The sequence below is a fragment of the Octopus bimaculoides genome, chromosome 1, assembly GCF_001194135.2.
Source record: "Octopus bimaculoides isolate UCB-OBI-ISO-001 chromosome 1, ASM119413v2, whole genome shotgun sequence".
Taxonomy (NCBI): domain Eukaryota; kingdom Metazoa; phylum Mollusca; class Cephalopoda; order Octopoda; family Octopodidae; genus Octopus; species Octopus bimaculoides.
In genome coordinates, this window is record NC_068981.1 from 191,167,025 (window position 1) to 191,194,322 (window position 27,298).

At 34.6% G+C, this 27,298-nt stretch overlaps 1 protein-coding gene across 8 annotated transcripts in view; it reads left to right on the plus strand.

The window, feature by feature from the left end:
• The window catches only part of LOC106884166 (protocadherin Fat 4), a 693,587-nt gene that overhangs the window by 474,291 nt on the left and 191,998 nt on the right, over positions 1 to 27,298 (plus strand). For all 8 annotated transcript variants that reach the window (XM_052973410.1, XM_052973407.1, XM_052973404.1 and 5 more), the window contains one exon: positions 25,575 to 25,637. In XM_052973410.1, coding sequence (XP_052829370.1) covers positions 25,583 to 25,637 — 55 coding nt within the window. In that variant the 5' untranslated portion in view covers positions 25,575 to 25,582. The remainder of the gene's footprint in view (positions 1 to 25,574; positions 25,638 to 27,298) is intronic.

Here is a 27,298-nt window from a genome sequence, read left to right on the forward strand (position 1 = left end):
TGTGTGTGTGTGTGTGTGTGTGTGTGTTGTGTCGATGCCCCCAAGCGAAGAAGTAGGATCGCCCAAGACATATAAATAGAGGTAGTCTAGCCATGGTAGAGGAGTTGAGTGACTGTTGAGTAGCCGTCATGTAATAGTTGAGTAGAGATCATCCAAAGGTGCTAGATAGCAGTAGCTTGAGACATAACAGTATGACAGGCTTCTTTTAGTTTCCACCTACCAAATCCACTTACAAGGTTTTAGTCAGCCTAAAACTATAATAGAAAACACTCGCCACAGTGGGACTGAACCTGGAACCATGTAGTTTGGAAGTAAACTTCTTACCACACAGCTACATCTGTGCCTGTGTAGTATAGTAATAATATAGTTATAGTAATAAAGAAGGATATATCATAAATCGCATTCTCTTACTAGTTTTAGTCATTGGACCATGACTATGCTTGAGCAAGGTTTTCATGAATGCATAAAAAGTTAGATTCCTAAATAATTAGGAGTATTGAAGTGTGTTGGTGGAAAGAGGGGTGTTTGGTTTGATGGATTGTGAAGAGAAAGATAGCTTAACTTAACTCCTGTTTCACCACAATTCGTGACATTCAATAGACATGCATCTGATAGAAGAAAGCACGTCCTGCATGTAAATCAATATGTCTGGTCATGTTATGAGAAATTTTAGAAACATTCAGGAATATAATAATCAATAAGATTATAGAAAATCAATATACATTTCTTTTTTCTACAGTTCTTACAGGAAATTAGTAATGCAGAATGAATTCAAAACAGGAAAAAGGTGTTTAAACAAAAATTAAATGTGTTTTCTGAAAGGCATATAGAATATTATGAAAATTTATCTGTAGATAAAAACTAATAATAATAATAATAATATTTCAGCATTAACAATAAAACAACTGATAAATAATTCTAAAAAGACTGATTATTTTGTTATTTTAATAAGAAGACATTGTGTACAGTACAGAACAGCATTTTTGTCAGCCATCTAGGAAATTGCTTACTTTAAGTTCATCATTCTATTTTTTTTCTTATTAAATTCTGAAGTTGAAATTTTTGCAAATGCTTGAAAAAAACATTGTCAAAAAACTCATTGAATATTATCTCAATAATTCAGATCGATGTAAATACGTTAAATTCAACAAAATCAAAAATTAGGTTCTTCACATAATGGAAAAATCAATAATGCAGTGAATATTTTGACCTACAAATGGTTTTTGAGGGAACAGGTAGCTGATTTGGAATTCAAATAAAATTCTAACTGGATTGAGAAAGTTCAGAAGAATTAGTCAAATATTTGAAAAAGATGAATATGAAAGAAGCCAAAATTTAAAATATTACATATCTGTCTCCATTATATTGGATTGGATGGTTTCCTTCAAAATCTGAATATTTGCATGTAAACTGATGGTACAAATACGTGTATGGTTGGATCAGCTACTCACTTGTGAAGTAGAAATGATAATTACTTTAAACTGAGGCAAGACCTTATGTTGTTGAAAAGTTTCACAGGGCTTCAATTGATCTTTAAATATCTTTTGTATACTCTTTTACTCTTTTACTTGTTTCAGTCATTTGACTGTGGCCATGCTGAAGCACTGCATTTAGTCGAGCAAATCGACCCAGGACTTATTCTTTGTAAGCCTAGTACTTATTCTATTGATTTTCTATGGTGTATCAAATCAAGACCATAAGCAAAAAATCCAATTTTCTATGAGGCTAAGTTTATTTCTTCTCGTGCTGACATAATAAAAATAGATAGAAATTGTCAAAAACAACTGCTTCACTATTTATCTAATTAGTTTGCTTGTTATTTAAATTTTGCTTCAAGAATTTATTTGAACACACACGTTAGTTAATCAAACATCATATAGGTGTCTTTGAGAAATATTGAGTAATTGTTTTACATTTATGTGGTAAGGTAGCGGGAGACAATTATTTTCCAATTCTCATAGAAAATTGTCGAGTTAAATTACTGAAGAAATGGAAAATTGATCTGGTTTGTTTACATTTAATCTTATTATGTTTAAAAAATGATATTCATAAAGCAGTTGTTGTTACAACTTTATATATTATCTAACAGTCAGAAGTAATTCATCTTTTGGTAATGATTCTTTGCACATTTAAACTGAGAATAAATATCTTAAAACAGACAATGCCAAGTAACAAGTGTGTGTGTGTATGCATACACACACACACATATAAACAAACTATAATGAAGATAGATAATGTCTGGTAAATTTGTTAGCTTCTCAGATTTTATTTAGGTTACTAATAAAGCTTTTAGAAATGGATTTATATTAGAGAAAGATTTACCAAATAATTATGGTAGTTGATATTTATTTCTCGTTATTTCACCATCTTCATCTGTTTCCATGCTGGTATGGGTAGGATAGTTCAACAGCTCAGAGGACCATGTCTTGTGCCAATGTCTCACTTTTGGCATGCTTTTGACAGTTTGATGTCTTTCCTAACACTGTCCACTTCAAGAGTGTATTTTGTGCATATTTTTATGGCACCAGCATTATAGGTGTTGCCTTGTCATCAGCAAGACTAATGAGCTCTCTCAAGCCCTGCATTGTCACGACTCAAAGCAATTACCAGTCACTTACAGAGTATACTAAGTACTTTTTGTGGTACCAGCATTGTAGGGGTCATCTTGCAGCCTGCAAAATGAGAGAGAACCACTCCTTCCCATGATAGATGGAACACATTTATTGCTGTGAGAGGATAATAGCAGAGAGAATAGCAGGGAAACCTGTTGGAGTGGGAGTAATGGGGCAAGAAGTAAAAGAGTAATAATATCAAAGATTTTTGAGGGAGAAGGGTTACAAAGTGGTAATAGTGATGGGGAGAGTTCAGTAGGTGGATCCAGTGTTGGACTGGGCCAATCCAGTTTCCATGGTATCATGGGTTGGATGGTTTGTCACAATCCAATTCAGTTCTTATTGACGCTACACATGTTTATTGTTGAAAAGGAGAATGTTAAGAAAGAGTGTAATAGGAGGGAAAGAAGAAACTAATGTCTGGGGATGAGTGTGAGAGAGTTATAGGGTGGTTATAAAATTAGGATGCAGTGCAGTGTTGCCCCCATATTATATATAGGTGGAAAAAAGTGGTACACAAAAGTTAAAATGGAAGAAGATAACAGAGTCAGTGTGATAAGAGCAATGGGAAGGGTTGAGTAGGCAGAGAAGCTGTGCTATTCCATCTTATATATTGGTGGGTACAGTGGTTCATGGTGGAGAGAGAGACAAGATGATGATGAGGGGGCTAACGTATATCTTCAGGGCAACATTTCCACACTCCATATCCATCTAGATCAGTTCTCAATCACAGCTCCCAGGGCTGCATGTGACCCTCAACAGTTTTCCCCTAATAAATGTAATGAACTTTTCTTTAACTGACTTGTGTTTTACTTTTTGGGGTGTGGCCCCTAAAACAATCCAGGTTTTGGATCTGGCCTGGATATTAAAAAGGTTGAGAAGCACTGATCTAGACTAATCCAGTCCTAATCAGTTGTGCAATGACATTCCTGTAACTTTCACATTATTTACTATATTAGATGACATATGTCACCCTGGGGCCTATATACAAAGTCGAGTCTATATTACATGCTTTAATGTACTAAAACCCTTTTTCCTCGAATATACGCTGCTGAAATTGGGGTGCATCTAATGTGCCCATGTATTTTTTATGCCATGAAATATAGCTCACAAGAAATTAACTGATAATCTTATTCTTAATCCGGAATCTTGCAACAGAAATTCATAAACTTTTCTGATTTTTATAAAAATTAATTCAGCTCTTCTCTTATCCTCGTATATTGTTTTTAGTCATACAAGGTATAAAATACAGATAACTGACAAATACAAAAACATCTTATATGAAATTTAGTTCTGAAGGTAAAATATCCCATTCTTGTGAAAAGTTTTATAAAAAATGTATCCCCAAATTAATAATAATGTCTTAATTTATATTCTTAAAGAAGCAAGTCTGGTTTGAGATCTCTGGGATATGGTTCAGTTTTCCTTACTTTTAAGAAACATTTCACTTCATTTTCTAGGCCCTTTCCAAGAGTCTAGAAGCTAGTTCTCTATAAATCTGAGGTTACCTACCCACATATCTAACTATAATTAATACTTTATCAGAGCTTTCAATATTTGCTGTTGGCAAGGTGGAATTGAAAATTGCAGCAGAGAGGATGTTCAATAACTGAAATTATGCATGTTTTCATATATATGCACATGACACACACACACAAGCATATATTTATCTATTTACAATATTAAGATAGCTAATTCTAATATATTCCTGGACAGGAATATAAAATATGGTTTTTTTTTATGCATGTATTTTTTTCGCCAGTAAAATAGTAATGGAATAAAATTACATCAGACAATACAAAAAACAGTCTAAAGAACAAAAATTTAATATTCCATCCAGGTACTTTGTTTAAAAACATTATGGTTTCAACTAATTTTAGACTTAACAAGTCTGTGTGATTGATAATAAGGTTCAAAATACTAGGCTTCCTTTCATTATTATTATTATTATCAGTAGTAGTAGTAGTAGTAGTAGTAGTAGTTTTAATATTACCGTAATGATAGTAATTATTATTATCATCATCATTATTATCATCATCATCACCATTTTTATTATTTCTGAATGAGTTCTGGTAGACTGAAAAGATGTATATAAACCATTAGAGGCCTCTGCTGTGAAAATGTTTTATCAAATCAAAGTTAATTCATTCCTAAACCTATTACTTCAGTTCTTTGATGGTCTGTTAACCAAACGAAAGGGTTTGTTTTCATTTTTGTTATGCTAAAACACACATGCGCACACAAGCACGCACACAAGCACGAAACCCTTTCATTTGGTTAACTAAATGAAAAGCCAATTTCTCTCAGCATCTAGCTTAAGTACATTAATAGAAGATAAGCTATTTTCTACTAAATTACAACAGGATTCATGTGTATGGGAATTAATTGATATTCATTGAGCATGGAGGGTGTCCCAGGATGAAGCTAAGCTGCATGACACATGAGACACTTGCTTATGAATATAGGAATGATAGCTAGCTGTTACTCCTATCAGTAGGACAGCCTGCTTGTGAAATTGATATGCAAGTGGTTGAATATTCCACAGATGCATGTACTCTTAAAGAAGTTCTCGGGGATGTAACAAGGCTGGGTCTTTGAAATACAGGTACAGCGCATTTTTGCCAACTGTGCGGGGCACTGATATTCGTCCAACCCATGCTAGCATGGAAAGCGGACGTTAAACGATGATGATGATGATGATGATGAAATAAACTGTGAAATAAAGCCTCCATATATGGATTCTAATGGTGCAGGGGCCCACTTGCCATCAGGCAAACTGGCCAGTCTGCCACTGCCCTTGAGTGATTTTAGTGTTATTCCTTCTGTTTGAAGCTTTCAGGTCTCCAGTCTGAGGATAACTTTCTCCCTTGCTCTCGCCAGTCTTAAAGCTCCTAGAAAAAGTCAAGGATTGCTCTTACTCTGCTGATAAAATTATATAAAGATTTCATATTTTAATCTATTTACAAAAAATTTGTTTCACCCTTTCATGCATTTTCTTTGAATAAATTTCAGTCATCTTAGGTCTGACAAGTATACAAATAGCGGTGTGTGTGTGCGTGTACATGCATGTGTGTGTGCATGCATGCATGCACATGTGTGTGTATGTGTGCATGCATGTACATGTATGTGTGTGCATGCATACACATGTGAGTGTGCATATATGTGTGTGTGTGCGAGCATGTGTGCACATGCATATGTGTGTGAATAGGTGCAGACATGGCTGTGTGGTTGAGAAGTTTGCTTCCCAGCCCTGTGGTCTAGGATTCAGTTCCCCTGCACAGCACCTTGGGCAAGTGTCTTCTACTATAGGTCCAGACCAATCAAAGATCTCGTGTGTGTGTGTTAGTAGCTTGCCTTGACTGTGAGATAGTGGTAAACGAGTGTCACCAACATGCAAGAACTATCCATTTCCAATATTCCGGAAAAAACATGTCTGGTCATGGAGAAATATTACCTTACTTGGAAACAAATGAGAGTTGGTGACAAGGAGGACATCTGGTTGTAGAAAATCTGCCTCAACAAATTCCATCTGACTCATGCAAGCATGGAAAGTAGAAGTGAAAATGATGATGAATGATGATGATGAAGATATATATTGTGTGTGTGTGTGTGTGTGTGCTTCTGTTTACCAATTTAAACAAGTGTTATGTCACCTCTACGTCAAAAACAATAATAGTAACTTTGATAAATAGAGATCAATGGAATAAATACCAGACTTACAAAAATAAATACTGGCATCGATGTGATTGACTAAAACCTTTGATGGCAGTGCCCCAGCATGGCCACAGTCTATTTATTGACTGACACCATCAAAGCTGGAATTTTTAGTATTAAATCAAAGCAGCTATCATGATGTGATGAAAGACTTCTTAAATCCTAAGTAAAATAATGACTTTGATGGAATGTATTGAACTTGTTTTTTAATGTTAAAATATATAACTTTTCTCTTTCTTACTACAAACTACATTTAAATATATGTATATCTTGAGAAAAGTAAAAGCACCCCCCAAAAATCATAATTTTACCTTTTTTATCAGTTATTTAGCACAAGAATACAAAGCCAAACATACTTGCTAGTTTTTTGTGGGGTTTTTTCTATTATTATTATTATTATTGTTGTTGTTGTTGTTGTTATTATCATCATTATTATTATATCTTTGTATCTATCTTGAAGCATATCTCTCTTCTTTTTATAATTATATTTGTTGCTGCTAGGAATAGAGGAATATATTCCATTTATTTTCATCATGCATGGATAATACTTTGTCTCTTCAAAAATAGAGAATCATTATTTTTTTTTCTCTCTTGGAGATGACATAATATTTTTTTTTTTTAATTCTATATTTCATTTAAACAGTAAAATTTTGTTCCTGACAAATGAAATGAAGGATTCTTATAAAGAACGTGGGATAATACTTTCTTACTCCTTCTGGGTACAATTTTTCTCTGATAACAAATAAATTCAAAAAATGCCAAATACTTTTTGTTATGAAAATATGTTTGACATTTTCATTAAAAGACTATTGTACAATCATGAAGGTTGTATTAAAACTCTTTTTTTGTTTTTATCACACATGTTTTTAATAATTTTGTTGACATTGGTTTCCAAGTTTCGCCAGTAGTGAGCCTTGTCAGACATATCTTCATAACAAACATGATTTGGCTCTCTTATAAGACAGAACATATACCCAGGAGCTGTAATAAAGAATCATTCATTTGTTAGATACAAAATTTTTACTGTTTAAATGAAATATTAGATTTTTATAAATTTGTAACTTTCAATTCTCAGCAAAATTTTGATAAAATAAGACGTGTCTCCCTACTCCTGAAGAGGCAAAATATTATCCACCATACATGACAAAAATATCTGACTCAACATTTTTAAGGATTCTTTCCTTTATTTAATACTCACAATTTTTTATATCTATTAAAATAAACTTCTTAACTATGCTTGCACACATACACATGCCCAAAAAGAGGTATACTACTGTGCTTAACTCCTTCGTTACCATACTTCTATTGAAATCTACTGCCTTTATAAGGCAGCAAGCTGGCAGAAACATTAGCATGCTGGGTGAGATGCTTACCAGTATTTCATGTCTTTATGTTCTGAGTTCAAATCCCTTTGAGGTCAACTTTGTCTTTCATCCTTCGAAGTCGATAAATTTAGTACCAGTTGCATACTGAGGTCGATTTAATCAACTGGCCCCCTCCCCAAAATATTTGGGGTCTTGTACCTAGAGTAGAAAAGAAAATATTGCCTTTATTTTAATTTCTAAAATAATTGTGAATTTAGTAAAATAATTTGTCATTCCTTCACACTGCTTGCATTTTCTTTGATAAGTTTGAGGCTGTGGTAAATAGGAAACTACTTCCTGAAATAAGGGCCAAACAACAGAGATCTTTTGGTCATGTGATGAGGGAAGAGGGCCTAGAGTATTTAGCAATGACCAGAAAGATTGAAGGAAGAAAAAGCAAAAGAAGGAGAAGGATGATATTGGTGTCAAGCTTGGAAGAAGGAGGCATTAAACATCAGGAAGTGGAACTGTTACAGAAAACAAAGAACAGACAATTGTGGCAGGACATGATTACCTAGATCCTCCATTCTGGACATAGATCTAAGAAGAAGAATTTATCATTATTACACGTACTGTAAATCCTCGAGTATAATCCGCATTTTTTCCCCAAAATTTAAAAGTCGAAATCCCTAGTGCATCCTATATACAAAGTTAAAAATGAAAAATATTTTCTAAGCAATGTCCAAGTCTCTATTTGCTGTCTGGCAATGTTTATTCAGACGCATTTTGTGATGTCGGGCATAAAAATACCTTAAGCTATATTTGTTTTTCACTGACGTTATTACTGTTATTTCTTTATTTTCTGCAAACAAAGTGCACAATAAAGCTACACGTTTGCATTATGTTATATATACAATAATAATAAAGGACGTTACCGTATATACGTTTACAAACCAAGGACGTTATATAGACCTCCTTGACTCAAGTTAGAGAAGGGGTGCATTATATGGACGACAGGCTTCTTTCAGTTTCCGTCGACCAAATTCACTCACAAGGCTTTGGTCGGCCCGGGGCTATAGTAGAAGACACTTGCCCTAGGTGCCATGCAGTGGGACTGAACCTGGAATCATGTGGTTGGGAAGCAAGCTTCTTACCACACAGCCACACCTGCATGATTAATTCAAAACCATGTGAATATAGATTTGGCTCACCTGGAATCATCATCATCACTTAGCATCTGCTTTCCATGCTGGCATGGGTTTGATGGTTTGACTGGAACTGGTAAGTCAGAGAGCTGTACCAGGCTCCGGTCTGAATTTTGGCTTGGTTTCTACAGCTTGATGCCCTTCCAAATGCCAACCACTCCAAGAATGTAGTGGGTGCCTTTTACATGTCATCATCACAAGTGCCTCATATGTATCACCAGCACGGGTTGGTGCCAAGTGGTTTTGGCTTCATTTTTTTGCTTTCTTTTTTTTTTTTTTGTCTATTTGTTTTTTCAGGGCCAAACAGCTTCCTTATCACTAACCACTTTACACTGTGAACTATGTGTATTTTATCTTATTGCCACCACTAAAGAAGTTAAATACGTTAATGTCAGAAAGTTACTTTTTAATCAAACCATTTCTTGTTCATCTGACCAGTCTCATTAGCTACATCCAGGAAATTGGATAAAATTCTGAAAATGGTTTTGCACTTTGCAAGATTGATACATGCAAGATGCATTTCAGTCTGCTATCAGCATACTTATTTTTATGTTTTCAGACAGCCAATGTCTAATGAACCAGGTTCTTAGTGGCTTCTTGTTGTCTACAGTGTCTCTCCAGAGTTTGGTATTTGTTATTGAGGTGAGTGGACAGACAGTCTTTACTCAACTCGATGCTCTGCTGGATAGAGTTTACTGTGTGTCAGATTTTCTTCTCAGTACTCTCTTCCAATTACTGAGTATGTATTGTCTTCAATGGTTCTTTTAAACAGAACGTTTATGTCTTTTGGGCTTACCCTGTCTTAACCCTTTTGATACCAACCCAGCTGAAACCGGTTCTGGCTCTGAGTACAAATGTTTTGTTTTCATAAGTTTTGAATTAAAATCTTCCACTAAACCTTAGTCTTAATTTATGTTCCTAACACTAGCTTAATGATAAATAAGTTATTTTACTAAATTCTTTGTTACATTTAAAATTAATTGAAAGAAACATGGAACATCTCAAAATAAATACAGTAACAAAAAGGTTAATATCTAGTTTACTACAAAATGTGTTACTTTTATGCTACTGCCAATGGTATGTGCCATCATACTGATAATTTGATTATGATTCACTGAAGATCTTTTTTGAAAACTGAGGTAATTGGTGAGTGGGCCACCTTGTTCAGGTCCAATAAGGCAACACCTTTTTAGGCCATGCTTGTCTAAGTAGTAATTATTCTGAGCCCCAACATCACAAAATTTCACATCACTCTTGTAACTCATCTCCACATATACTCTTCAACAAAATCAATGCCAATAGATAGATATAGGAATACAACATCCATTCTACCCATGATGCAACTTATGAGGTCGTAGGAATGGTTAGAGTTATCGATCTTGCTGAGCCGGTGTTTAGTGTTGTCATAGACATCTGGAGACATCTCAATTAGTGCACATTTGATCATTTGAATGTAACATCTTGCCTGAAGCAGAATAAACCTATGCTGGGTACATTGATAACTTACATAATTTTATAGTTGTTTATGTTTTTTTTTCCTTTCCAACAAGGAATTTTTTTGTTATTGTTTTCCTTTTATCTTGGTAATGTTTATAATTTCTTAGAAGAAATTATGTGTGTGTGTTTATATATATAATATTGAAATCACGAGGCAAAGAATTATAGTAGAGTTCAAAGTACTCAGATTTTTTTTTTTTAATGAAACAATTATCCAGCAAGTTCTGTTAATCTCTAATCCTAGATCCATCATCCTAACAAATGTAACCCTGCAGAAAGTTACAATGAGTGCAGTCATAGCAGTGTTATTAACAACTTCAATTTACAACAATATAAGACCAAGTTCAATCCCATTCTGCAATAATGTCTTCTACCAGAACTTCAGATTAACCAAAGCTTTGGAAGTGAAATTTGGGGGACAAGAAACTGTGAGAAACACTATCGTAGGGACTACTTCTGTCCAGTCTAACACCAGTTGTGTGCAGCATGCAGAGTTCACTCTGTTGTGCCAGTCTGAGGATAAATTTCTCCCTCCCTCCAATCTGAGACACTGGAAACATTCATGATTGTTGCTCTTTCTCGTCTCACTAACCCCTTAAAAAATAAATTTCTTTTATGTCCACACTTAGACTTTGCATCACCAGTCTTGAACCCCTATCTTGTTCAGTATATCAATTCCTTGGAAACTATTCAGAAATATGCAGCCAGACGAATACCTGCCATCAGGCGTCTACCATATTCTCAATGCCTTGCTTCCTTGGGCATGGACACATTAAAGCTCCAGCATCTGGTAACTGACTTGGTAGACACCTGCAAGATGATCTACCACTTTTCCAACAACAACCTTGGGCACCTTTTTGAATTCCATACGTCTAACACTCATGGACATGCTTACAAAATCAAAAAACAACATAACACCTTTGACATTTTTTTTGCACTCAGAATTGCTGAAGCATGGAATAAATTACTTGCATTGGTTGTTAGCTGTCAGGACACTACATCCTTCAAAACTTCCATGCTTCCTGAGATTTGCCAATAGTACACCTGATGCCCCACCAGATATCTGTATATGTACCCTCTGTACTCTCCTATTTGCACTGAATTCATATCAACTTCTTATTTACATTTTTTTTTCCTCCATGTTACATCTGTCATTTTAAATATTTCTTCAGTCCAACAGACAAGCCTTTGCATATGCCAGCAAGGAACCTTTTACATGGTCACACAGCATGTTAGAAATAGTCGCCAACTCTACTTCAAATCACACTCTACTGTCTTGAAAAGAAAATGAAAAATTAGACAATGTGATCCTAGATATGCAGTGTTCAGAGATAAAGATGAGAGGGTCATGGTTAGAACACCTTTGATCATAGTACTGTTCGTTCAGGATTGAATTGGGTGAATCTAAATAGCAACAACAAATTTTTGCTCAATGTTCAACAGATTCTGTAGTGAGAACTAGGTTCATAAATATGAATTAGTTGTTGCTCTGAAACCAACAACAGCCATCACTTACAAACGTGTATGACCTGATATTCTGTGTGCTTTTGTTGATGTGTGCAAACAAAGACACTCAACTTCGCCACATTTGACATAGATGAACACCAAAGATGTGACAAGTTTTCAGTTTAAAAAGGCAGAAAAGATTCAATGCTAATTCTCTTAATATTGGTAAATTCTCTTTCAATACCTTCTTTTAATAGCTTAAAAAATCAAAGAAACATCATTTCTACCAACTTTATCTTTTCTGTAATATACTTGTTTTGGAATTACAAAATATTTTGATAATCTTTATATATAGGCACAAGCATGGCTGTTTGGTAAGAAGCTTGCTTCCCACCTACATGGTTCTGGATTCAGTCCCACTGCGTGGCACTTTGAGCAAGTGTCTTCTGCTATAACCTCAGGCCGACCAAAGCCTTGTAAGTGGATTTGGTAAACAGAAACTGAAAGAAGCTCATCGTATATATTTGTGTGTGTGTGTGTGTGTGTGTGTGTGTGTGTGTGTGTGTGTGCACGTGTGTTTGTATCCCAACCATTGCTTGACAACCAATGTTGGTGTGTTTACGTCCCCATAACTTAGTGGTTCGGCAAAAAGAGGCCGATAGAATAAGTACTAGGCTTTCAAAGAATAAGTTGTGGGGTTAGTTTGTTTAACTAAAAGTGATGCTCCAGCATGGCCGCAGTCAAATGACTGAAACAAGTAAAAGAGTAAATATATTCATGATGTAGGGTGTATATGCAGATAAACTATAAAGTCACATTCATCATAGTTTTACTGTCCACTCTTCCATGCTCACATGAATCGGACAAAATTTGTTGAGGCAGGTTTTTGTCTATGCCCAGAAACTCTTCCTGTCCCCAGCCCTCACCCGTTTCCAAGCTCAGTAACATTTCCCCATAATCAGACAGGTTTCTTTTCATGGGAGACTGACAACAAACAACATTGCTTGTATGATGGTGATGCTTATTTACAATTGTCAGGTAACGTTAAAACAAGGGGCTGGACACACACACACACTCATACACTCACTCTCAAAACAACTGGTTTCTTTTAGCTTCTTATTTCTTATTTCTTCATTGCCCACAAGGGGCTAAACACAGGGGGAACAAACAAGGACAGACAAAGAGATTAAGTCGATTACATCGACCCCCCAGTGCGTAACTGGTGCTTAATTTATTGACCCCGAAAGGATGAAAGGCAAAGTCGACCTCAGCGGAATTTGAACTCAGAACGTATTGGCAGATGAAATACTGCTGAGGATTTCGCCAGGTGTGCTAACATTTCTGCCAGCTCGCCGCCTGGTTTCTTTCAGCTTCTGTCCTACCAAATCCTTTCCCAAGGCTTTAGTTAGCCTAGGGTTATATAGAAGACATTAATAAGAAGACACCCTATGAATGAACCCTTGGCTACATGCAAGGGGAAGTAAGCTTCTTAACCACATTGCCATAAAGTCAGATATATATTCAAATAGATTATAAAATATAAATTTTATAATCTATTTTCTGTGCTTCTTTCTTTTTTCTGACAGAATCTATTAATCAGAAGTTAGTTGCTCCTCATTAAAACTGAAGATCACAATCCACAAACATGGAAGAGAGAGCAAAAATCAATGGATGATTCTTTTTTTTTTTTTTTTTTTTTTTGAAAATGAAAGAATCGGTTTCTAATGAGAGTTGAAACAACTTGGTAACTTAATTTTCTACAAGGTTCAATGGAAACTAACAATATAATAACTGTTTGTAAATTACTAATAATAGATGTGGGGAAGGATAAATGTTGGTTATGGAGAAATACAGTGAGAATCCATTTGAAATATGCTTGCTTTCTCTCTGTATTTCTTATTCATAAACTGCTATATTTCTTTATGAAACAAATAAAAGAAATGATTTAATTCTTGTTTTATTTTTATATATGGCTTCAAACCACACAGACATGCACATAATCGTTTCTTTTTAAATATTTTAGTGTTTTATAAGATTTATCAAAATGGCCATTTTAATAACATTAGCTGCAGTGATATCTATTTAAATCATATTGTATATTTTGAAATTTTGTCACAGGCAAGATCTTTGAAGGTTTCTGAAGATAGAGATTTCTTGTTTCTCTAGAAATGCCACAGTTAAATATTAGTTTCATCTATAATGCAGCTTTTTCCTCTTCTCCTTCCTCCTCCTCCTCCTCCATTATTATTTGTTATATTTTTATTCTTATCATCACAAATAATTCAGTAACTCTAATATAAAACGAGACTATTATATGATTTTATTCTGTACCATATTTCCACACTTCTATCATCTCTGCCCATAGTACCTTACATTGCATCGCTACCTACTTTCCAGTATGTATTTTTATCATTTCATTTCGTAAATATTTGTGAACTCATTCTATTTTAAATACTTTTTGTTATTATTATTATTTCACACATGACTAGAACTAATCTATAAACTTGATTCTCTTTTTCAAATTGACAAGTTTTTCCATAAATTCCTTATTGTTCAGTTAAATATAACCAAAACTCATTCGTTTCCTTTTTGACATTTTCATAAGTCGAGCCATTCATTCAGCATCGCCAGTGCCGTGTTTCCAAATAAATAAAACTATTCATTTTTATATTTGCTACTTTTACAAGGAAACTCACTGAAGTTTGCAGCTATGTTTATTGAACAATGTATTCCATATTCCTTCAGTTCAATGTGATGGAATATTATTGCAGCTGACATATATAGATGTATATATATTATGTATTACTATATTGTAGAAGGAGAAAATTGTTTTCCTATTTTGTTTCCTTTATATTTTTGCTACATTTTATTTTATGCATACATTCTCTCTCTACTTATTTGTGCATCTGTATATACCTGTGTCTGTGTGTGTGAGTGAGTGTCTATATATATATATATATGCACACGCGCATATATGAGAGAATGCGTGTGCTTGTATATATATTTATATATATATATATATGTATGTATTTGTAAATGTGTATGCATGTACATAAGTATATATACATATATTTATGCATATATGCACACACACACACACACACATATATATGGGAGAATGTGTGTGCTTGTAGATATATTTTTTTATATATATACGTTTATATTTGTATATGTGTGTGTATATATATATATATATATATATATATATATATATATATATATATATATATATATATATATATACATATTATGCATATATGCACACACACACACACACATATGGGAGAATGTGTGTGCTTGTATATATATTTGTATATATATGTATGTATATACTTGTATATGTGTATATATACATATGTGTATGTATATATTTATGTACATATGTATGCATACACACACACACACACACACACACACACACACACACACACACACTGTGCAAACCATATTACATATGAAATATTAAAACTTTGTGATACCTGTCGATTCCTGTCTTATTTATGAAATATATCTTCTGTCAATATTGGTGATGTGCTGCTCCAAATAGAGAAATGAGAATTTTATATTACATTTCTTATGCAAAGCCAAATAAGAAGGGATAAAGCCCAGTGCTTTTATAATGCAGAGAGAAAAAATAATAATGATAATAGAAAAAATATTCTTTTTCCACCTTAGTTGCTTCAAATAATAATAATGATAGCGCCCCTTGCTGTCTCTAGTTGAGACTTGGGTGCAGCATGTATAAATTAAAGCAGAGATAAAACATAATAATAATAATAATAATAATAATAATAATAATAATAATAATAATAATAATAAAATTTTAATCCAAAAGTAAGAAATTATTCTAATATTGGATATTCATTCGTAGCCCTCTTTGATCCAGTGAACACAGACATGTATTTACACACACACATATATATATACTTATCTATTTATTGATGTTTTATTTCATTACCTTATATGTTTGTAGTAACTGAGAAATTAATCTCACCAGTCTATCACACTAACTTTTACCTGCAGGTAATATTGAACTCAACACTGCAGGACAATGAAGCACTCAACAAGGATTTTTTAAAACTCTGCTGTCTCTTCTCCCTTACTTACAATAATGGTTTGTTCCTGCCTTACACTACCTATATTGGCTGCATGAACTAAGCTATTTGTAATTTAAATATATTGGTAGACCTACATACTTTTTTTCCACCCCTCCTATGCTTGACCCAAGGGGACATTGAAGATGTGATAGCAGGTGATTGAGATGGCTGCATCAGTACTCATTTGGTACTCGTTTCTAGTCTCCTCAACTGGAACAACAGGAAATGGAGTGTCTTGCTCAAGAACACAATACGCTACTTGATCCAGGAATTATGATCTTGTGAAGAGGGAGACCCAGGAAGACATGGGATGAGGTAATAAAGCATGACCTTCAAACGTTGAGCCTCACACAGGCAATGACAAAAGATCGAGACCTCTGAAGATATGCCGTGATTGAGAAGACCCGGCAAGTAAAGTGAGATCACAGCCGTAGCCTATACCAGTGTCGCATAACCAGCCCATTTAAAAAGTACTCATTGTGATATTTAAAAATAGTAATTTACATTTGAATTGTCAGGCAACACACCGTGTGTGAGGAGACCTATTGTGCCAAGTAAAATCAAAATCAAAATCAAATCACAATCAAAGGGAAATTATAGTTGTGGCCGATGCTAGTGCTGTCTGACTGGCTCCCGTGCTGGTGGCATGTAATAAGCACCATTCATGCATGGGTCGTTGCCAGTGCCGCCTGACTGGCTCACCATGCCGGTGGCACATAAAAAGCTCCATCCGAATGTGGTCGATGCCAGCCCCCCCCCTCACCGCCCCGACTGGCTCCTGTGCCGGTAGCACATAAAAAGCACCATCCAAACGTGACTGATGCCAGTGCTGCCTGATTGACTCCATGCCGGTGGCACGTAAAAAGTATCCCCTATACTCTCAGAGTGGTTGGCGTTGGAAGGAAAGTGGAAGGGCATCCAGCTGCAGAAACATTACCAGATCAGATTGGAGCCTGGTGAGGCCTCTTGCCTTGCCAGTCCCCAGTCAAACCGTCCAACCCATGCCAGCATGGAAAACAGACGTTAAACGATCATCATCATCATAAGCCCAACACCTAAACAGCTAAGTCATATGCCTTCACTGATTACACTGTAGTTGATGACTTAGTATTTTTGTGAAAGCATTAGACAGATTACCTGGAAGTGTTTGTTCTGATTCTGTGCAAGTACCAATCCAGGTCAGTGGATTGGCAAAACCGTAAGGATTTGACAGTAGATGCTTTGTGGTATTTGTTTTGGATTGTTGCATTCTGGATTCAAATTCCACCGTGGCTAATACTTGGATGATACGAGTATCTTTAGCTGAATCCACTCTGTTACAAACTTTTGAGTCTGGTTTCTGGCTTGAGGATACTGTCCTCCCTCCCACACACTAGTCTCAGAGACCTAGTTAAGAGCACTACCTTCTCTCCTAGAAAATTTGTCTTGTCAGTTGGCTGGTACTCCATTTACCTGGTTCGCTACACGCAATAGTTCTAAACATTGATTTCTAACAGAGGCAAAATCTTTTATTGATATACCTGTTAGTGTACCAATTAATATACTACTTTGACCAACACCAGTACACAAGTGGTGTATATATTTTATTGAATCAAGAAGTATGGAAAACAAATTCAACTTCTACAGAATTTGAGCTCACAATGTAAACAGTACACAACTGAATACCTTATTGCATTTTATCCCTCACTCTACGGATTATCCCAGCTTTCCTTAGCATGGACAATCTATTAGCTGTTTAAGATTCGCAATAAATGATATTAATCAAAAAATTATCCAACTGAGACTTGTTAATTTATGGATTCGTTTCCTCACTTCCCCATCACTTAGTATTTATCTCATGCAAGTGCCATACATTTAAAAGCAAATGGAAATGCTTTTTTGAGCCTCAAAGGGCTGTTAAGGACCGGTGTGAAACTCAATTTTCATAACATGAAGCAGATGAAAGATGAGATGTTGTTATGCCTATTATTGATCCATTATATTTTTTGCAATATCTATGTATTGGATACAATATAGATTGAGGTTTCTGCTGTTGTTTGGGATCTCTCCGACCTTCTCAGTGTGTTGTTTGTCTTGTAATTTCATTTCATAATGGAAAAATCATGAAGTTGTTTTCTTTGAGTTCCATAAAAGTTTTTTTTATGTCCTTAGTGTTGTTTTGCAGTTCTCTTTATATTGGTTCCTTTGGTTACTTCTGTGTATTTTACGTGACAGATGATCGTGTTCATATTTGCTAATGAAATTGACTGTGAGGTCATGGATGTCTAGAAAATATAGATTCAAGCAAAAGTGTTATATGAAATAAATTATAAATTTATTATCATAGTGTGGGAAAATATATTTTCTTCTTGATGAATTAAGTTCTGTGATAATCTAAATCAACAAAATGTTTAATGTTACAAATTAAAAAGTCTTGAGATTTCATCATTACTAATAAATGGAAAATGCTGAAACATCATTAAATACAACTATGATGGCAGCATTGCACATATTTAGTAATGTGTGTGTGTGTGTGTGTGTGTGTGTGTGTGTGTGTGTGTGTGTGTGTGTGTAAATCATGGAGTGGAGCCCCTCAGGTGGTCTGGTACCCACTTTGACACTCTTCTGGCAATTCCAGCATAGGTGAAGCTCTCCAGGCCCCATAAGACAATTCACCTCAGAGAAGGCCACTCCAATGTAAAATGTGCAGTTTGCTGGTCACTGCAGCCACCTTAACCCACTGACCCACTGTGGTCAGACCTCCAAGTCAGAAGAGTGGGATCTGGTTGGACATACTGACTCTCAGTTTAAAACCACTAAGCACAGGCTGGGAGTAAAATCCCTGCAGTGATGAAGAAGTGATAAAAATGACAGGCACCAGATGTTACTGGCATCACAGCCTCCTTAACACCACATCTAAGAATCTCTTTCTTTCTCATAATCTTTGGACACAATGCAATACCATCACACTAACATGCGTTTGCATTTCTGTTACCACATGCTTTTGATCTAAATGAAGCTGGGAAGTAAATTTATGCAATTTATTGTAGAAAGTTCAGACAGTGGAAGTTGTGGCTTCGAAACAGTATCTGTCACTGTAATGGTGATACTAGTTAGCTGATAATGCTACATGTCACTACTGTTACTACTACTACTACTACATCTAGTGACTAAATATGCCTGTTAATATCACATGGCACTAAATACTGATTGGTTGCTAGAATAGGAATGCCTACAGACTTATTCAATAGTTGCAAATTAAATCTGGGTGCAAATTAATATCACTTGTCCACTTCAAATGTAGTCTTTTTTTTATCATTAGTTTCACTTTCAAATGTAAGAAAGGGAGAAAATGGCATCTGTGGCTTAACTTTTTGAGATTTTAGTATGTTGACCTATTTTTAAGATGGACAGATGTGATATGAGGGAGATTTAGTTGATATTTCTAGTAGGTTGAGCAACTACGAGGAGGTTTCTTTGTTGGCTTGTATGTCTTAGTTTTGCGAAACAAAAAAAAGTAAACGAATGGCAATAAATGTGCTGCTGGTTTTGTATGGTACAAATTGAAAAGCCTTTTGTTGCTACCAGCTTCATTATAATGATAATACAAGCATTATAATTAATGTTTAATCTCATGGCTAATTATCTTTATATAGAAGTATCGTTTCTTTATTTTTGTCAATTATAACATTTTCTATATTTCCTGTATTGTGTAATACATATATTGATATATATATTATTGTGAAGATTTGCGCAAGTATTGTGTGTGTGTGTGTGTGTAGACTTAGATGGTTAGATAGATAGATGGATAGATAAATATATATTTATATATATATATATATATATATATATATATAGCAGGATAGTTACATTGAAAGATACATAGTAATGAGAGCAATCAAAGTTACCAACCCATATATAAAGGTTTATAACTAGCTTTGTTTAACTATGTCTATGCAGCAGTGAATGAGATCAATTAATATTGGTTTCAAATTTTGGCATAAGGCCTGCAATTGTGGGCAGTGAGGTGTGCAAGTCGATTACATTGACTCCAGTACTTCACTGGAACTTTCTTTATCAACCTCAAAATGATGAAAGCAAAGTCAACCCCAGCAGCATTTAAACTCAGAATGTAAAAATGGAAGAAACGTCACTAAGTGTTTTTTTCCAGCACAGTAACAATTCTGCCAGCTTGCTACCTTAAGATCAATTAATATTGATATGATCCTTTTAGCATGCCAGGCAAAATGCTTAGCGGTATTTCATCTGTCTTTACATTCTGAGTTCAAATTCCGCCGAGGTCAACTTTGCCTTTCATCCCTTCAGGGTCAATAAATTAAGTACCAGTTGCATACTGGGGTCGATCTAATTGACTGGCTCTCTCCCTCAAAATTTCGGGCCTAATGCCTTGAGTAAAAACGAATATTGAGATGATCCTCAACTGTCTTTACGTTCTGAGTTCAAATTCCGCCAAGGTTGACTTTGCCTTTCATCCTTTCAGGATCGATAAATTAAGTACCAGTTGCATACTGGAGTCGATCTAAGCAACTGCCCACCCCCAGCTCCAAAAAAATTTCAGACCTTGTGCTTAGAGTAGAAAAGAATATTGATATGATCCACTCGTGAAAGTATTGTCCAAGACACTATGGAGTAAAGCAGGAGCTGCATTGCGTGTCAAAAGGCAAAAGTAAATTGCCATGCCAACTGACCATTCGACGCTTTTATTTTACCTGATGTAAAGCTCAAGCACATACACATTAAGGTGTTTCAATTAACCAGGATTGCCAAGACGATGTTTGTGTTTTCTCTTATTCATTCCTTTTATCTCCAAATATACTCTGAAAATATTGCTTTCTAAGAAGAGCTGAAAAAAAGGGTTTGTTGGTGATGATAGGTTCTTAATTGATTCCATGTGGGGACCTTCATAGCTTGTTGTTGTTTAGCTCATGGGCAGGACTGATTAAGCAGGCCAATGGTCAATAGTATTCCAGCCATTATCATCTTATCTCTACTCTTTTTTTTTTTTTAACAAACATCTAAGATTGCATTACTTAATATGTTTTGCTTTTTAAGACAGTGAGATGTAATGAGGAAGATTTGGCTGCATGCAAATTCCTGTCAAATCATCTAACTTTTGCCAGTATAAAAAGCAGGTATTAAACGATGATGATGACGACGACTGTGCAGGTAGTTTTTCTGCCTGCTTAGCTGTCCTGGATATGTTGGGAGTACATTTTCAGATGAGGTTAATTAGGGTTGCTCATAGAAGCAAACAGTTGTGGGATGGATTGCCTTACCAAAGAAGTGGCCAAACAGTCCTATAGAGACAGACTGTGATGGTAAAGGTTAGGTTTGGAGGTGAGAAAGAGGCTAACTGTGCTTGCAGAGTCATTAGGTAACAAAACTAACAGGTGCAGATAGTTCAGAGTAACTTCTGTGCAAGCAGTTTCAGTATATAGAAGTGAGGTAGCTAAGAGAACCTGTTGATAACAAGGACAATGGCTTCAGAGAGAGAGAGAGAGAGAGACAAGAGGAGGTGGATGTGTAGAGACACAGTATAAGAGGTAATTGAAGTATAAGAGATAGCAGGGATGACAAGGGTAGCTAAAACAACTGGTGGTGTTTATTACTAACATTCGTGAGAGAAATTAAATCATGAAGAATGTATATCTCACATAAACCAGTCATTTAAAAAGTGGCAATGAACTTTCTCTATGGAATTTATAAATGAAAACAATTAAGGAATACTTCATTAGATTCATCAATTTCAGTCTATGGTCTAATAATTTATTGAATTACTGATAATAAAAAGTATGACTCAAAATAAGAACAGTTTGTCATAGGTGAGTGAGTAAAGTAGAAGAATTTCATGTGGTTGTGTGTGTGTGTGTGTGTGTGTGTGTGTGTGTGTGTGTGTGTGTGTGTGTGTGTGTGTGTGTGTGTGTCTGTGTGTGTGTGTGTGTGTGTGTGTAGATAGATAGTATAGATGTGTATAGAGAGATTAAATAATTGCTGTTTTGAATAGCATTACAGTTAACTAATGCTTAGAACTCCTTAGAAATTCATGAATATCCAACTTCCAGTCAAGTATTTAAACAAAATTTGTTCTCCGATTATCTTTGATTCTATATATATTTGAATAATTTAGAATATATCTGAGAGAAGAATAAAACAAAAGATTCAGTTAACCTCTTTATTATAACATCATCTGGCATTTCAAGGTGATTATGCAATCATCTCTGTAACTATTATCACACAACAAACTTGTATATGCTAGTGAAACACATGTAAAGGTTATGTAATATATGATGCAACAATAAGGAGTTTAACTAAATCTTCCATCTTATCCTGCTCTCATATATAAGTAGTATAGTTTGCATGAAGCATTGTCTGATGTAGATAATTGTTTTTAATTTTCTTTAAAAAGCCAATTAAATGTGAGTTGATGGTTTGCACTTTTATCTTATGTTTCAATATTTTGAGTTTAGAACCTATTCTTCAGGAAGTCTTTAGAGATTTAATGCTGTGAACTCACCATTTTTTTGAAAATTGCTTGGAGAGGGTCTTTATTCCCATCCCCATGTCCAAAAATTGAAATACTAGACAAACTACAAGCCATGGAGTTATTTCTTATAACATGCATTGTTTTAGCTTTTCAAAAAAATTTAAAATATTAAACATTGCAGGTTCGCAGTTGCACCTGTGAGCACATTCTATTGCATCCAAAGGTCGATACACTCATATGTACAAAATATAATAAAATTTATACAATATTCATATGCCTATTTGCAACATAGGTCGCGTTTCCATTATGACTTAAAACGGATAGCCTCGAACAGAAATTGTTCCATTTGAATGGAAATGTGGTTTTCACTATAAAACACATATTGCTAGGTTTGTACCGCCCCCTTGAGACCCAACTACACTCTAGCTGAAAAATATAGAATAGCGCATAAGTAATATAAATGTTCTAAATTCAGTGGTAGTGTTAATGAAGATGTTACATGTTAATTTAATGTGTTAAACTTATCTTTATTAATGTATATCGAATTATACATAGATATATACAAGATTTACACAGATATAAGTGTTAGAACTTGTGGTCTGCCCGAGAACCTTTTTCATTGGAAATGTTTGCCTACTGCACTAAAAAGTTTCCCCACCCCCTGGTCTAACCCATGCCAGCATGGAAAACAGACATTAAATGATGATGACAGTGATAATGATATATATATATATAATATTTATATAATTAGTATACTGTTTTGTGAAGGTAGAATCAACAAAAAAAGTACTCCATCTGGTGAAAGATAAATATTGTTTAATAAACACAGTATATATTTTTATGAGCTACTAATATCATCACATGAAACTATTAGTAGCTCATAAAAATATATACCGTTTATTAAACAGTGTGTGTGTATGTGTGTGTATTAGTTTTACAAGGAGAGTGGTGACAGTCTGATGAAAACCAGCATGTTGAAACTTCATGGGCCCGTGTCACACTTCTTGTAATGGTAAAATAAATATGCACTCTACAAGAAATATTGAGTAATTTTCCAGCGTGATGTAAAATTATTTTTATCACAACTCGACATAAAAACACAGAGAGCCTCTAGGACAGCACTACTCATTGCCTGCTTTCATAATGACATTTCAACACACCATGATATCAAGTTATCTTTTGACCAGATACTAGCAACAGAGTATATTCTCTTAAACTGTCCTTAGGACCAGAGTGTGGTATTAAGTCAATTCATAGATTAAGTCTGCTTCCTAAAATACCATTCTTTTTAAATGCAATGCCATAGTTTGTGGATGCACTGTTCTTGAGAGCTGTCTAAAGTGTAGAAAAGCATGGAAAGAATAAGCCATACAGGTAGGGGTGGGGGGTAAAAGAAAATATCAAACATTCTGAAATATGACATAAATTGTATACAAGTTTTTTTTTTTGCTTGTTTGTTTGTTTGTTTTTTATTTCCTACTGCATTATATAACTCTGTTTTAGGTTCTTGTATATTAAAACTTTGACACTTGATTCTGAAAATGACGTTTTTCATACAAGAAACAGCTGTTCACAGAAATGATCATTGACGATGACAAGAATAAAAGGAAAAATAACTATTTCTTAAAAGAAGAAGACATGAAAATAAAAAATAAATTGTCTGAACATAAAGATGATGTTTGTTACTTTTATTCTGGTTCAGAAAAGGCAATCCTAAATATGTTCGGAGAACATTTTTTATTGATATAAATGCTTTTATTGTGGCAGTTTTAAGCAATGCCAACTTGTCAAGTGCTGTGAATTTTCTTTGATAGAATGTGTCATGTATTCCAAACCAAAGCATTTCGAAGTTTTGCTGTTGATAACCCTCCTCCACCTTTTCATTTAACTCTTTTCATGTGGACAGCTATATAAATGTTGTGCTGGGTTGCCTATGTACTAGAAACACTTGGCTTGTATAGTCTCTGATTGATAGGATTGCTGTTGTTTTTAGCCCATGGTAGGCCTTGATTGTGCAGGCCTATGATCAAAGGCTTTCCAACTATGACTAACTAATCTTGTAGTCAAGAACAGTGTATCTAAGGCTGCTTTATTCAATGTGTCCTTCTTTAACTTTTTTTATTATCTGACATAAGTCATTCAAATAGCAAATAATGTTGAAACAGTAACTCTTCCTCTCTACAAAGTTATAATTTCCATAACAAGCAATGCATCTGCACATATACATAACAAGCAATCCATATGGTGCATATGCATTGCTTATTATGGAAACTCAATGAATTCAACTCTTTAAACTTTATTGAAAATATTCAAGTGTGTTATGTTGTCCCTTTACAGTTACTTTCCTGTTGTCTTTTCCATCAAATCATTGTCCTTGAGAGCTATCCTTTATTGGATCAAACTGGTGGAAGTCAGTGTCAGATCCAGGTTGTATGGCAGATGGGATATCACTGACCACCTGGATATGTCAATTGCCTTATCTCTTGCCAAGACGTGTATATTGTGCATTATCATGGTAAATGCGGATCATTTGCAGACTCTTGTTCTTCTGCCTAATGTCTTCTCTAAGCCTTTTTCATGTCTCAGTATTTCGCTCACTTTTCATGATACAGACATGTTCCAGAAAATCAAAGAGAATGACACCCTTGTCATCTCAAACAACTGTTGTCATAACCTTTTGTGCCAATTGCTGCCTCTTAAATTTTTTACACTATTCCATGGACTGAGCCTTATACATATATAATCTTCTTCATCATTTAATGTCCATGTTGCATGCTAGCATGGCTTGCGTAGGTTGACAGGATCTGATGAGGACAAGGACTGCATCATATACATATGCTTGTGCACACACATGTACACACACACACAGACACACACACACACACACACACACACGTATATATATATATATATATAAGAACATGAACTGAGAGGGAGATATATTTTTATTAGAAATATTATCCTAGCTATTTGAAGCAGATATCTGGACAGAATTAATTTATCTATTATTCCTCTTCTATTATTGATCAGAAATATATTCATCATGAACAGATTTCCAATTTCCTATCTTTTCTTCTTTTTTCCCCACATTGGTTTCCATTCAGTCATTTCTAACATGTATAAAGACTATTGAATTGTTCCATTTGTTTGTTTGACAGAGGGGGAGAGTGGTTCTTCTCCCATAATATTGATTTTCTCTCTGTTTTATTCAACAGATTTGTTTATGAGAACCATGGAGCATTCTAGGACTAAAATCATTTTTCCTGGTCTTCTGACAGGTAAGAAAATGGAAAAACCTTTTAAATTTTTATTGCTGTATCATTTATAGATTGCTAAAATTATATAATTCCAGCCTTTTGTTTTGTTTTCATTGGTAAATTTAATTCAATTTGGTCAGGTAAAACTGATGAATGGGCAGCTAATAGTGACCATTACCAATGGCTAATTTTATAATTATATTTTTAGTGATTGATTGTTCTAAATGGAATTTGGAACACTACAAAGTTTTTCCTTCAAATATCTTTTTTTTGCCATGCATTTTATGAAATACTTTGTTAATGCTTGGTATTTTTAACTGCTTTTTCTCATTTATTTATTACAATTATTATTGTTATTATTATTATTATTATTATTATTATTATTATTATTATTATTGGATTCTTTTATTTTTCATTGCAGACTTTATAAATATTTTCTTTAGTGTCTGTGTTAGTGTGTCTGTATGTCTGCCTGTGTACTATGCTCATGTGTGTCTGTGCACTTAAAAAGAACACTCAAACTGACTGTCTGGCACTAAAAAAAAACAAAAAAAAAACGGGATACAGCACCAAAAAGGTAGCTTCCTTTTATAGAAATTCCATCTCGCTTCAATTTCATGATACTAAATTTAGCAGTTGTCCCCTACCTTTATCAACAGCAACATCATCATCATAATTTTTGCCTCCAATTCCCATGTTGACATGGATCCTTTCATTTTTCAACCCTTCACCCACTTCCTATTATTTTTTCATTATTTTTCATGGAAGAATTAATTCATTAACAATTTTTTTAATCCACAGTTATGCACATATATGTATATATATGTATGTGTGTGTGTGTGTGTGTGTGTGCATGTGTGTGTGTGTGTATATAGTAGAATATAAGGATAAAAATCACATTATTTTTATCAGGTAGTCAGCATGCTATAAAAATTTATAGGTAATTTATACATTAAATTAATAATAATAATAATAATAATAATAATAATAATAATAATAATAATAATAATAATAATACATATATATGAAGAGCATGGGCTCAAAACGTAAAAGATTTTCTCACTTTCCCGAGCATCAAACTAATACACCTGCTTGTTGTTCATACACCTGTCTTTGTCTTTTGTTTTTCTGTAAATTTCAACTATATATAAATATATATATATATATATAGTTGGAATTTACACAAAAAAACAAACAAAACAAAAGACAAAGACAGGTGTGTAAACAACAAAAGATGTATTAGCTTAATGCTCAGGAAGTAAGAAAGTCTTTTACATTTCAAGCCAACGCTCTTCAACAGAAAGGAGAAATAAACAGAGAGAGAAAATAAAAAAATATATATATATATATATATCATCATCATCATCATCATCGTTTAACGTCCGCTTTCCATGCTAGCATGGGTTGGACGATTTGACTGAGGACTGGTGAAACCGGATGGCAACACCAGGCTCCAATCTAATTTGGCAGAGTTTCTACAGCTGGATGCCCTTCCTAACGCCAACCACTCAGAGAGTGTAGTGGGTGCTTTTACGTGTCACCCGCACGAAAACGGCCACGCTCGAAATGGTGTCTTTTATGTGCCACCCGCACAAGCCAGTCCAGGGGCACTGGCAACGATCTCGCTCGAAAATCCTACGGGAGCCAGTCAGACGGTACTGGCAACGGCCACGCTCAAAATG